General features: G+C 47.8%; 1 protein-coding gene across 3 annotated transcripts in view; it reads left to right on the top strand.

Annotated features, from left to right (window-relative positions):
- Window positions 1-14,300, top strand: part of CNTN1 (contactin 1) — a 988,997-nt gene that overhangs the window by 883,976 nt on the left and 90,721 nt on the right. For all 3 annotated transcript variants that reach the window (XM_085653079.1, XM_085653080.1, XM_085653081.1), the window contains one exon: window positions 12,661-12,764. In XM_085653079.1, coding sequence (XP_085509205.1) covers window positions 12,661-12,764 — 104 coding nt within the window. The remainder of the gene's footprint in view (window positions 1-12,660; window positions 12,765-14,300) is intronic.

The raw sequence follows: 14,300 nt of genomic DNA, 5'->3' as shown, positions 1-14,300 counted from the left end.
TGCTCACTTTGCCACTGGATTCAAGATAGCCTGGCTGATGAGGGTCTGAACCCGAAACCGGTCCCAGGATGCTTGTTTCCGGTCCAGGGAAGACATGGCTTGGCAGTTCGGGCTGGACTGTTCCCATGTGGCACAGGGTCAGACTGATTTGCATATGGCCATGTATGAACTGGGGTGGTGGAGTGAGCTAAAGAAAGATGATGGATTAAACCCAGATCAGTTGACTGGGGGTGAGTGTTTGATTTGCTCAAGCGCTCCATCCACCATCCCCTTTGGTATCGCTCTGGGCCATAAGAGGGCAGTGCAACCTCACTTTTAAGGTGTCTAGTATCAGCACAGCAGGGAGATGACGATATTTCAATGCATTTGCTTTCGGGCTGTCCTGTGAGGTGGAGCACGCTGTCTGACCAACAGAGAACACATCAAGCAACCCGTTGGTCTTTTTACACTCAGTAACGCATGTTTACATACAGTGGGAGTCAGTTGTCTTCATTGAGCTCAGCTGTAGGCTGCAGGCGACAGGCTAAACAAGCAGTTCACGCTCCCTTCACCAACATGGTGGTAAAAACGGAAGTACTTTTCTGCATTCCAGGAGTTCCACTGAGTTAGACTGCCCACAGATTCGGTCCTGCACTGGTTTCCTGCTGAGTTCTCAGCAAGCGTACAAAAGGGGGTGGTGATGGACGGAGCGTCAGAACCAATCAAACACTCACACCCAGTCAACAGATCTGGGTTTGATCCATCACCGTTCTTCAGCCCACTCTGCCACCCCAGTTCAGACATGGCCATATGCAAATCAGTCTGACCCTGTGCCTCATGGGAACAGACCAGCCGGAACTGCCAAGCCATGCCTTCCCTGGACCGGAAACAAGCTTCCCAGGACCGGTTTCTAGCATTTCGGCCGTCTTCAGCCAGGCTTGCTTGAATCCAGTGGCAAAGTGAGCAAGGGACTCACGTCTGAGCATACCCTGCCAACTTATGGCGAACAAAGCGTACAAAAGGGGGTGGTGATGGACGGAGCGTCAGAACCAATCAAACACTCACACCCAGTCAACAGATCTGGGTTTGATCCATCACCGTTCTTCAGCCCACTCTGCCACCCCAGTTCAGACATGGCCATATGCAAATCAGTCTGACCCTGTGCCTCATGGGAACAGTCCAGCCGGAACTGCCAAGCCATGCCTTCCCTGGACCGCAAACAAGCTTCCCAGGACCGGTTTCTAGCATTTCAGCCGTGTTCGCCATAAGTTGGCAGGGTATGCTCAGACGTGAGTCCCTTGCTCACTTTGCCACTGGATTCAAGCAAGCCTGGCTGAAGACGGCTGAAATGCCAGAAACCGGTCCTAGGAAGCTTGTTTCCGGTCCAGGGAAGGCATGGCTTGGCAGTTCGGGCTGGACTGTTCCCATGAGGCACAGGGTCAGACTGATTTGCATATGGCCATGTCTGAACTGGGGTGGCAGAGTGGGCTAAAAAACGGTGATGGATCAAACCCAGATCTGTTGACTGGGTGTGAGTGTTTGATTGGTTCTGATACTCCGTCCATCACCACCCCCTTTTGTACCGCTTTGTTCGCCATAAATTGGCAGGGTATGCTCAGACGTGAGTTCCTTGCTCACTTTGCCACTGGATTCAAGCAAGCCTGGCTGAAGACGGCTGAAATGCCAGAAACCGGTCCTAGGAAGCTTGTTTCCGGTCCAGGGAAGGCATGGCTTGGCAGTTCGGGCTGGACTGTTCCCATGAGGCACAGGGTCAGACTGATTTGCATATGGCCATGTCTGAACTGGGGTGGCAAAGTGGGCTAAAAAACGGTGATGGATCAAACCCAGATCTGTTGACTGGGTGTGAGTGTTTGATTGGTTCTGATACTCCGTCCATCACCACCCCCTTTTGTACCGCTTTGTTCACCATAAGTTGGCAGGGTATGTCCAGACGTGAGTCCCTTGCTCACTTTGCCACTGGATTCAAGCAAGCCTGGCTGAAGACGGCTGAAATGCCAGAAACCGGTCCTAGGAATCTTGTTTCCGGTCCAGGGAAGGCATGGCTTGGCAGTTCGGGCTGGACTGTTCCCATAAGGCACAGGGTCAGACTGATTTGCATATGGCCATGTCTGAACTGGGGTGGCAGAGTGGGCTAAAAAACGGTGATGGATCAAACCCAGATCTGTTGACTGGGTGTGAGTGTTTGATTGGTTCTGATACTCCGTCCATCACCACCCCCTTTTGTACCGCTTTGTTCGCCATAAGTTGGCAGGGTATGCTCAGACGTGAGTCCCTTGCTCACTTTGCCACTGGATTCAAGCAAGCCTGGCTGAAGACGGCTGAAATGCCAGAAACCGGTCCTAGGAAGCTTGTTTCCGGTCCAGGGAAGGCATGGCTTGGCAGTTCGGGCTGGACTGTTCCCATGAGGCACAGGGTCAGACTGATTTGCATATGGCCATGTCTGAACTGGGGTGGCAGAGTGGGCTAAAAAACGGTGATGGATCAAACCCAGATCTGTTGACTGGGTGTGAGTGTTTGATTGGTTCTGATACTCCGTCCATCACCACCCCCTTTTGTACCGCTTTGTTCGCCATAAGTTGGCAGGGTATGCTCAGACGTGAGTCCCTTGCTCACTTTGCCACTGGATTCAAGCAAGCCTGGCTGAAGACGGCTGAAATGCCAGAAACCGGTCCTAGGAAGCTTGTTTCCGGTCCAGGGAAGGCATGGCTTGGCAGTTTGAGCTGGACTGTTCCCATGAGGCACAGGGTCAGACTGATTTGCATATGGCCATGTCTGAACTGGGGTGGCAGAGTGGGCTAAAAAACGGTGATGGATCAAACCCAGATCTGTTGACTGGGTGTGAGTGTTTGATTGGTTCTGATACTCCGTCCATCACCACCCCCTTTTGTACCGCTTTGTTCGCCATAAGTTGGCAGGGTATGCTCAGACGTGAGTCCCTTGCTCACTTTGCCACTGGATTCAAGCAAGCCTGGCTGAAGACGGCTGAAATGCCAGAAACCGGTCCTAGGAAGCTTGTTTCCGGTCCAGGGAAGGCATGGCTTGGCAGTTCGGGCTAGACTGTTCCCATGAGGCACAGGGTCAGACTGATTTGCATATGGCCATGTCTGAACTGGGGTGGCAGAGTGGGCTAAAAAACGGTGATGGATCAAACCCAGATCTGTTGACTGGGTGTGAGTGTTTGATTGGTTCTGATACTCCGTCCATCACCACCCCCTTTTGTACCGCTGAGTTCTCAGCAAGCAGCAAAGGCGGGGGAATGTCTCTTCCTTTAACATGATAGCATGCCGTCTCTCTCCTTTTGCTGTTCTACTCTAGAGGGTCCATGCCCAGAATTGCAGCATAGCTCAACCCAGACTCTACTAAGGTCTTTAAAAATGTTAAAGCTGCTGCTGAGGCCAGAGATAGGCGGTGAGATAAAGAGTCTCTTTGCAAAGAGAAACATATATTATTTATGCACTTATTCAGAAAAAGGTGGGGGTGGGAGGTGGAGAGCAAGGTATATGAAATAGTGTGACTTACAGGTTACAAAAACATGCTCTGATCTCAGTTAGATAATTCAGAGGGTTGAGAGTCTGCTGCAGTCATAAGCGTGCAACAGACCTGCAGGTCACAAGTGCAAATGCCAGTAGAAACCTTTTGGATTACCGTTGCAGTAGCCAACAGCACAATATAATATTATTTTTTACACTGATGTTTTTTATTACAAATATTTACAATTTAGGGAGCTTAGAAACACAGACGTTTGTCCACAATTGCATGGTTTTTGACCTGATTGAAACATCCAGGTCTCTAAATTCCAAGGCTGCTTTAGGATTTATTTATTTTTAGGTGAAAAAAATCTGCTTATTCACTTTAGAAAATAAGTTTCAGTTATGCACCTTTTCAGTCTGACATACTATTGTAAGTAAACAATTCTTCATCACGCCTTTCCTCTAGCTCTCCATTGTGCCCTTCTTATTCTCTTTCCTGAATCTACAACGATCAACAGGAAGGAGCCCAGCACACAGAAGCAGCTAATGTTTTTTATTTCCCTTTTCTGTTTGCCAAATATTGCTGCAGACTTACTCCAAACCTTGATTGTGCTTGACTGTGTCTAGATTATGTTCGTTTTCATTCTTTTTTTTTTCTAATTGTCCTCATTTTACACATTTTATTTAAAAGGAAATGGGAATAAACAACCAGAGAACAGTGGCCACTATCAATAGTATTATCCAATGTATATTTGTTTGCAAAAGTCAAGTGAATATTCAGTTCGGCAAGCTATGGTATATTACTATATTCTGTTTCTCACAAGTGTTTGTAATTCATCTGTCTGTCAAACAGGCTGTGGTGCACATGCCAATGTGTTTCAGGCATGCACACTAACGTGCATTTCCAGTTCACTTCTCTGTGAACACTATGTCCCTCCAATGAGTCCAATCAGTCGTTGACACAGCATTGGGCTCTGCAGTGACCAGAATAGGATTACATCTATGATATATAATACCTTCATCACCTTCATCCCAATTATTTTCAGGGAAAAACATGAAATTACTACAGAGAATGAGCTTACATTCACCACCCGCCAAAAAAAGGTAACATAATGGGGAGCCGCGGCCATCATTCAATAGGTAAATGGGAGCCGCAGTTTGGAAAAGTTTGAGAACCACTGGATTAGGGGAAGAAGGGGGGGCTTGCTTCCCCAGCTTCAAATTGAACTTTTCCATAAATGAACAAATGGGAAGTGCCTGGCATTATCACAATATATATCAATTTGAGGAGAATTAAAGGTCAAAAACAGAAATTAACAAGAATGAAAACGAATAACTGAAATAAATGCACCTAAAATAAAATGAAAGTAATTGTAACTTGGAACACGTAATACAGCATCTTTATTCAGTGTTTCTCTTCAGTCGGCACATAAGGGCAGTGTTAGACAAAAACACAAACATAAGTTATCATCAAAATTAATTTACAGCCTACGAGCCTAATGATTTCTAACTCAAATCTAGTAACGTTCAAATGGTACACTGGAAATAATGTAAACAGGTAATAAGGATTTCATTTGAACTGTTATTGAAGCTCCATTGAATGTCAAAGCATGTTGTATTGTCTTTTGATTTAACACCTCTATAATTCCAAAGGCACAAGTGATTGATTGTTTTTTCAACAGTATCAAATGTATGCTGACGGTTCACAAATTGTCTTTTTTCTTGAACAGCTATGGTGACTTCTTTTTGATATATGATGGTTTGCACAAAGTTTTGGCATGTATGGGAGTGAACTATGTGTGCTGTCAACGTGATATATTCAATATCCTCTGCTGGGTCATAAAATATATGATCCTCTTCCACTGCAGTGGCTCTGAGTCAAAACCCCACCCTACCTCAGTAGATGTAGTTAAAAAATAATCTTAGTGAGCCGTCTTTTAATCCCCCTAGTCAGATAGTTAAGACAATATGCTATCATTTGTATTCTGTTTCTAAGATAGGGTTTATGCTGTCAGTGGCAGAGCTGAACTGGGAACCAAGAGCAGCCTTCCCAAATGTTAACAGACCAGCTCCTATACGCAATGTAGCGAGTGCAGGGAGTGCACCCGACCTCTGCAAGAAGAGTTTGAGGGTGTTGGGTACTTCCCCATGAAATGTTAAAAAAAAATTGAACTATGGTGCATTTTCCAACACATTTTTCATCATCAATCCTTGTCAAGTCATTAAATGGACATGGTTGCATGGTTCAATGAATGAATATTGGATAGTTAGAGGTAGGTGGATGATTTAATTCAGGACTGGATGACCATAAATAAAGGCATATTTTCAAGGAGCTAACGCCGAGTTATCGGCAATTTAGCACAGCCAAAGTTGTGTTAAAATTACCGCCTCATTCACAAGCTGGTGCCAACAGCCGATATCACCAGATTTCCAGCAATAGCCACCTCCAAAAACATCCCCACAGCTGACCCCGGCAACTATCGCTAATGAGATGCAGAGTAGACGTTCCCGAGGAAAAAGCTGCGACAACACCACACCTGAACATTCTCAACGACCAGTCACATTTGCGAAAAGATCACAAAACAGGCGATAAGGTGCAGTAGCAGCAGGAAATGAACACCCGCTCTGACCTGGTGTAAAGTCGGACGACAGCCTGCACCAGAAAAGGAAGCCCAGCCCAGAGCCACACCTAAAGAGCAACAGATGCCATGGAGCCAGCGATCATGCAGCTCAGAGCCTCAACAGGGCCACACCACCCTCCGCCACCACCCCCAAGGATCCCCCCCCCGGACTGCTCCACCCCCCTCCCAGACCAACATTGAGCCAGCGCAGACAAAGACAGTGACCTCCTGAAAACGCACCAATGTCACAGACCCAACACCAGGGAATCTCATTGCCCATCACAGGTTCAAAAGGACAACCATCCTACGCATTCTGACCACAATTGCCCGCAGGCTGATGGTACCAACACAGCAGACAACCAACATCCCTCCGCAGACAAAGCTGCTGGATGTGGGACCTTCCAACCAAGAAATGCCAGAGTTGGAGGAGTCTCACAGCCAGCACAATGCAAGTCCATGACAACTGTCCCAGATGCCATCATCAGCCTGGTACCCCAGTACCCATACTCCCCCCACCTTGCGCATAAACAGCTGGAGACCAAGCATGGTGTCTATGCCATAGCTGCCTTCCCGTACGTGTCAGGGGGCAATTGACTGCACACATGTCCCACTTGTGCCCCCTGGCAAAACTGCACACAAGATCCGCTACCGAAAGCACACGCATTCCGACACTGTGCAGGCAATAGTGGAACACCAGGGAATCTCCACCAACATCGACGCCAACCACCCATGCAGAGTGCATGAGTTCTACATCTGCCGACAGTCCATCATCAACTGGTGCTGCCAGGCTGGCACCTACGGAAATGCGCTGCTCGTTGGAAATTACCAAATGAACACACTACACAACTCAACTCCACAATGTTGACATACACCGCTGGTGAATGGAGTGTAGTGGACAGTGGACGCAACCATGTCACCCCACCTAGTGGGGAAGATCCCGGAAATGTAGCTTGTTACGTCCCCCCTGTAAGCGTGAGCAGAGTGGGCTGACCTGGTGTAGGGGTGTGTATAAAAAACACGTATCTCTGGGCGTGGTTCCCTTCCGGTATGCCCAACGTCCCTTCCAGGGCAGCACCCCTCATCTCGTCATGAAGCCAACACCGTCACCGTGACTGGTGTTCACTGCAATCCTGTGCACGTGCTGCACCTCAGGCTGCTGGTCCCCATACATGTCCTTCCAGGCCCTGCGCACCCAGGCCTCAATGCACACCTGCCTACACCAGCGTGTGTCGAAGAGGGCCCACCACGTGCCGCTGCAAGCTCCAAGCCTGAGTGCCGCGGCCCTGGCAGCTTCCTCAGACCATCATGGCCTCCGCGACACAGGCCTGCAGTACTCCCTTCTCACTGATGTACTCTACCGGCATACACAGCAGACTAGTAGGTCACACATTTGGTACTGAGTCTTGATTTTTCAAAGTCTGAGTACATATCATTGCACGCGAGAAGAGGTGTGAGGGGATGACGCGTTTCAGTCAGGAGGAAAAAAGGATCATCGTTACGGAGGTGATTGAACACTAGGGGTGGGCGGAATTTGCGAAAGCGACTTTCGCAAATTATCGCGAAAACGTTTAAAATCTCCGCAAACACGCGGAAATATCGCGAAGATGCGGAAGTTTTTTTTCCGCCCGTTCGCGGTATTTTCTGCGTGTTCGTGGCTCGCCAACTTACCCATGCGGTTGCTTGCGGGCGCGGCCATCTTGTTTTCACTCTTCTCGCGGTGCATGATCGTGAGAAGAAAGACGTGATCGCGCGACGCATGACGTTACTGCGGGCGCAAACTGTCGCGAGACAGCGCAAATGGCTACAAACAATCCAACATCTTGTGGAGAACGCGACCGGATCAGGAAAACTTGTCGGCGAACGCGGGGATTCAGGTAAGGTGATCGCGCGAGCGAGAATGTATTATTTTACAGCGCGAGCAAGAACCAAATTATCGCTAAACTGTGGAATGCGGAAATTTTGACATTTTCGCGCACTCCGCGGAACGCGAAAATGTCAAATTATCGCAATTTCCACGAGCGGAACGGAAATTTAGCCGAGGCCTATTGAACACTACCGACAACTGCCCTGGTGTCAATAACTCTGTGCATTGCAAGCCAACTAAACGTGGCTGTGGGCCCCTGATGACAGCTGCCTCCGGCCTACACTGCAGTCGAGTAGGTCACACATTTGGGACTGAGTCTTGATCATACAATGTCCGAGTACACACATTAATGCAGCGTTTACATCACTGTACTCCCTTCGATGTGGTGACACCAAGTCTGTGCATAGCATCCCAACTGCACGTGTCTATAGGCCCTTGATGACTTCGCCGTCGGCCTACATGCGGTCCAGCAGGCCTCACGCCAATCCAATCCAGTCGGTACCAGACAGGACATGTCATCATCGCTGACTGAACACCCGCTCAGCTCTGGTGCTTTTACCTCTGTCAACCACATGCCACCCCCAAATGCCATGTCAACGTTGTGCGTTAGTGTTCCAGGAGGAGCACGCTGGACCGCGTCTGGCCCGCGCTGACCGCTGCCTCGGGCCTACACTACTGCAGTCAAGTAGGTCACACATTTCGAACTCAGTCTTGATTTATTTATGGCTAACGATGTCATTGTACAGGCCTCATCGCAGACTGCATCCCCTTTCAGCTCCGGTGCTACTAAGGCTTATCCCCGAGGTCCATGGACACTTACTCGTTGAACCTTGGTGGCGACTGAGTCCATGGACTGGGGTTGTCGTCACTGTCATGTCGGTGATACTGACTTTGTGGCAAAAACCAGTCAGTAGCATTCCACTCCTCCATTTGCTGCTTCTGGACAGCTTCCACCCTCTGCATCATGCCCTGGAGGACACCTTCCACTGTCCCCCGCAACCCTCCGCCACATTCACCTCCGACATCGATGGGGACCCGCTCAGCTCGCAAGGCCCATTTCACTGCACCGCAAGTCACCGTCCCATGGCGGTGTGCCTGTGCCGGCTGCAGTGCATCTGGGGCCACTAACTCTGTGCAGCTCAAGTCAGGGACCCGTGCTCCTGAGGTGCTAGATGGTCTCTGTGACGATGGCCTTGGGGTCATCGACGAGATGTGTATGTGGCCCTGCGCTGTCCACTGCATCCAGCCTTAACTGCATTACACCAGGGGTCTCACATCAAATCAAGTCCTGACCGGGCCGGACAACACATCACCACAGGAGGCACACGCCACCACCGCCAGGTCCACCTCCAAACGCCAACTGCAATAGTCGAAACAGTTGTACGGGCAGACTAACGGAGTTGCTCACAACAGTGGTGGATGCCATCATCTGCCTAATACTCTGCTCAGCACTCCAGGTGCCCCAACACCAGTGCACTGCGACTCACGGCACATCTGTTTGCATTTTGGGTGACCTCTGTACTAGCTATGGCTACCTCCATGATGTACCGCAGTGGTCTCTGTTATGCTGGTGTTATCTGTTTTCATTTTACTGCTGTTCACTGTTCAAGATTTTACCAGCACCAACCACTCCTTGCAGGCTGGCTAACATTCACCCCTCACACATCCAGCACAGGCATCACTGTACATGTGGCCCTGCCAATAAAGAGGTCGGGTGCACGTGCCTGTGGCCAGTTCCATGAACTATCTGCATGTGCCCTTGTGGTCATTATGTATGGATGAGGGCCCCAGGCCCGATAACATTACATTGTGTTGTGTACAGCAGACGCCAACATGTCACTGAAGGCAGTGTGTTAGACCTTGGACATGTAGCTTTATCGTCACCCACTCAATACGTTAGAGGAGTGTACTGGGCTGTCGTACGCTGGTCCAGCTTGTGTGTATGAATGATACTTGCGTGCCTCTAGGCGTGGTTCAGTACTGGAAATGTGCATATGCATGTGTCTCTGTCGCAGTTTGGGTCTTCTTTGTGTGATGTAGGTGGTCCCTGAGGAGAATTAGACACCCACATATGTGACCCAGTTCGTATTCCATGGGTTTAGAGCCCACCCGCACCTGTTCAGCCATCTCCGTTTGGCATCCTGACACCTGGCATTGGAATGCCATGTGTAGCTCGGTGAGGTGTTGGGAGCTAGCCGTGCTGGCGGGTGCTTCCTGCTGTGTGGTCTGTGCAGCGGCTGGGTTCTTCTCTATGTAGCTTGACTGCCCTGGACCTGGTTGTGGGTTGCCTGGGATGTCCATGAGCTGTTATGGGGCGGCGGTGTCGAAGGTGTGGTGGTCCTCTCCAGCATCACTGGTGAGTTGTCTGGTCTCCTCTGCTGAAGTGTTGTTTGTCCCTCTGCAATGTGAAGGGGAGATGCATGTTGACTTTGTGTTGACATGTATGTTGGCGCATTGTTCTTGTTTACAAGCAGACTGTATGACTATGTACATTGTGACTGTTTGGGAGGTGCTGGATTTTGATGTGGGACAGTGGACATTTGGAATACATGACGGATGTAAGGTTGTACGCGTACATTTCCTTCTCACAGTTTCCTGCTCTGTTAGATGTGGTTGGCCTGTTTCAGCGTATGAGCTCAGCCAGTTGTGTCCTCTGTTCTGCAGTGTGGGTGTTGCACTTTGTGCCACATTTTCATCAATGTGGATGTGCTGTTATTGCTATGTGTGTGTGCTGCAGTGTGTCATGGGGATGAGGGACATAATCCAGGGTCATTGTGGGTGTGCAGTGTGCTACACATATTTGTGCATGTGTGCCATTGTGCCCATCTCCCCCCGTGCCCCCAGTCCCTGGTCGTTAATCACCCTGTTGATGTTGTGTCATGTCCTCTCGAGCTGGGTCCTGACTCCCACCTCCGTGCAGCGTCTCCACACTGATGACTGTGGCCCCGGTTTCCTCCTGCTCCTCCTGTGGTGCAGGACTCCCACCTCCTGTCGACGTTGTTGCCTTCCTGTTGGTAGCGAGTTTGTGCTTGGTTTGGCTTTTCACATCATGCCAGCGCCTTTGCCCTCCTCGACACTCCGACTGCATTCACGTTGGTCTAATTGTGATGGTAGTGTTCTTTCACCTCCATGACGCTGATCTGCTTTTCCTGCAGACCTCACCCCGTCTTCCTCTCACTCTTCTCCTTGGCCTTCACTAACCCTGTTGTTCCTTGCTGGTGGTCTCTGGGGCTTGTGGGGTTCGCGTTGGCCTTTGCACTGGGTCCGGGTGCATCCTTGGTGCTCTGCAGTTGCTTTTTTTCTGTTGCTTTTATAGTGCATTTTCACGCATGCCGCGTGGGATTTGCAGGCCTATGGCTGGTTTTCGCTGCTTTTTGTATCGCAATTAGCCTCATCGCAGCTTTTTTTGCGTTTGTGTTTCGCATTTTTGTGGCTACGCGTTGACTGTATTGCGGACATTTGACGCGTTTTCGTAGGCCTATCGCATGGTACCGCCGGCTTGGGAATACCACGTTACCATGGTGTTATTTTCCCCCGATAGACTGCGATATGAAGAGTTGCGTTAAGCAACTTTTGCAGTAGTTTTCATACGTTCTTGAGAATATCCCCCAAAGACTTTTAACTATGTGGAGCAAATGGTCTTAATGCACTGACCAAGGATGGGTATTGTGGTTTTCGTTTTAGCTTCTAAAACATCACCCTCCCCAAACAGTACTACTGCCAATCTTTATGAAGCATGCATAGCCTGGATGTATTTAAAACACTGCGCTAATGCTGATGTAGCTGCTCAATGATTTAAACACAAAGAATTAGGCTTTGATCAAAAAATGGAAAAGAGAATGAGATAACAATGTAGTGGTTGAATTGCACAACAAACTTTGTACCAATTCCAGCTTCTACTTGACCACATTGTTTGATCCTATGGAATTACCTTTTTCCAAAAGGACTCCTTTTGCTTTATCATCACATAAGGGCATTGTGAAATATATAATTTTGGAGTGTGAGCTGCATAAAAGCAAAGGACTATAATGTTCCTCTATCTTTAGCAACACCCTAGGCCACATATAGGGGGGAAAAGTCAGCTTTCCTTTTTGTTTACTTTTAGCATTACCGTGCGGGTAGTGTGATGGCAGGAATGTTGAAACAATTGACAGTGATTAGACAATTTCTAAACATTCCTCCCATCACCTTTTGTGTGTTTGATGTAACATTTTAAGTGGACAAGAAAATGCAGATATCTGGGACCTGTGTTCACACTGCCACTGGAACGAAGCTGCACCTGACTGAAAAGACCCAATCAGGCCAAAACTAGTCTTAGGTTGCTTTTGTTCCATTTCAGAGAGGACCTGGCATGGTGTCTCAGGGTGGACTGTTCCTGCTGGAGAAAAAACAAGGCTAATTTGCATATGGCTGGGTCTATTCTGAGTTGGAATGGTTGGAATGCCATCTTGAACAATTGCCAGTAGTTAGATCAACTGCAAGCATTTCTCCCATCACCTTTTGTGTATCTGATGAACAAATAATAAACAAACAAAGAAGAAGCACTCCAAACACGATGTAAAATACAAATACTTAACAGATGTAACCAATTAAAGTCCTATATAATCAATGTATTTTAGAAGGAGACATGATCAAATTCTAACATCAGATGTACATTTATGTGGCATAAAAACGGTTGCATTGATTGTTTTTATGATTGTTTCAGTACCAACTGATCCTCCTGCAGGAATCACTACCAAAGTTCTCTCATCTTCTGAAATACTTGTGTCTTGGCAACCAGTTTTCGGGCAGTCAGTTGAAGGTTATCAGGTTAGTTCTTTTCTGCTTATGTAATTACATATACTTTGATTTACGATAAACAGGTTTATAGATATACTCTGGAATTCAGAATTGGTGAAAACTTTTTTGACCAATTCTGGGATGAGAAATGTGGTGGTTATTACGTTGATTTTAAATATGCCAATAAAGGATAGCTTTTATGACATTTGGGGGTAGATTTAAAAAACTATAAAGATTATGGAATGTCTGTGAAATATCAGAATCTGTCATCACAGCAGCTTCAGAGAACACAGTAAGGTTTGGAAAATGAAGGACATTTCTAAAACTTATGCTAACATTTCAAAATAGTGTATGTTAAAATGTAGGGATGTACCAGACTTTGTGTAACACTCGATCTGTCTGGGATATTTTTGCAGGATATTCAATTTTACAACATTCTTTACAAATTCTTTACATACTTCTGAAAATATGGAATCTTTCGATGCCTATGTAATAGACTTATGTTCTCTGTTACACTTCCTTTGGGGGCAAGGGATACAGGGCAAACAAGGGCTACTGAACCTCAACCATGGGAGTTAAGCACATTATCTACTGATGTTCCACGCCTCATCCTACTGTGGCTTGACAAACTGGGCCAAGTTCAAATCCTCTAAACTTTAATCTTTGGGTTGCAACGGCAAGTTGTTACAGGCTTCTCAAAGAGGTAGAGTGGAGGTGCTCAAATTAAGAGATCAATAATAAACCAACAGGTCCAATAAAGTGAATGTCTAGCTCAGTTCTTGTCTTAGTAAGAAATAAAGTACTTTAATCACACAGTTTTATTCCACAGTACACACTCCAATAGTCATATACTTAATTAGAGTCTCCGGGCGATATCTCATGTGGGTGATACGCCCACCCTTCTCCATCACTGTCCCCTCCCAGGGCTCTGCCCAGGTACTGGGTCCACCTTGCTCTAAGGACAATTGGGAGTGGTGTGAATTTCGGATATGGTGTTGTCTCAACCACCTGCAGCTCACAAGGTGCACTCATTCTGCTTGAATTAACCCATCCTGGTTAGAAGTGCCTCATGAGTTCTTTCAGCTGCAGCCTGCATGCTTGATTATAGCCCCAAAAACTGGAACATCTTGTTGCCCTCTGTTGGGACAGGCGTGGGTCTCATTAGGCAGCTTGTTCGTCTAGCCATCATCTCGTAGGGACTGTGTTTAATCCCCAAATGTTGGTTGAGGGCCCAATCATGGTGGCCTGGATGGTCTTGGTCCCAGCCACAACAGATGCAGTCCATAGCTCAGCAATCGGCAATTCTGAAGCAGTGCAGTCCTCACCAGACTATCTGAAGGTGAAGTCCCGAATAGAGGTTCCTTCTTTTTTTTTTTTTATTGAAACCTTTATTACAGAATGCAATAGATATACACATATGGGCCTACAACCTTCAGGCCGGCCGCTAGCAAACAGTGGGATCATAAAACACAGTTATAAAACACAAGCGACAAGTGATAAAGGTCCCAGAAGTCGAAGGAAGCGTTTGCGGCCACACCGTCCAGACCCCCAAAATGGCGGTTCCAT

This window comes from Triturus cristatus, chromosome 4_1 (genome assembly GCF_964204655.1).
Source record: "Triturus cristatus chromosome 4_1, aTriCri1.1, whole genome shotgun sequence".
NCBI classification, from domain to species: Eukaryota; Metazoa; Chordata; class Amphibia; order Caudata; family Salamandridae; genus Triturus; species Triturus cristatus.
The sequence above is the reverse complement of the archived record's forward strand: the minus strand, read 5'-3'. Positions and strand labels throughout refer to the sequence as shown.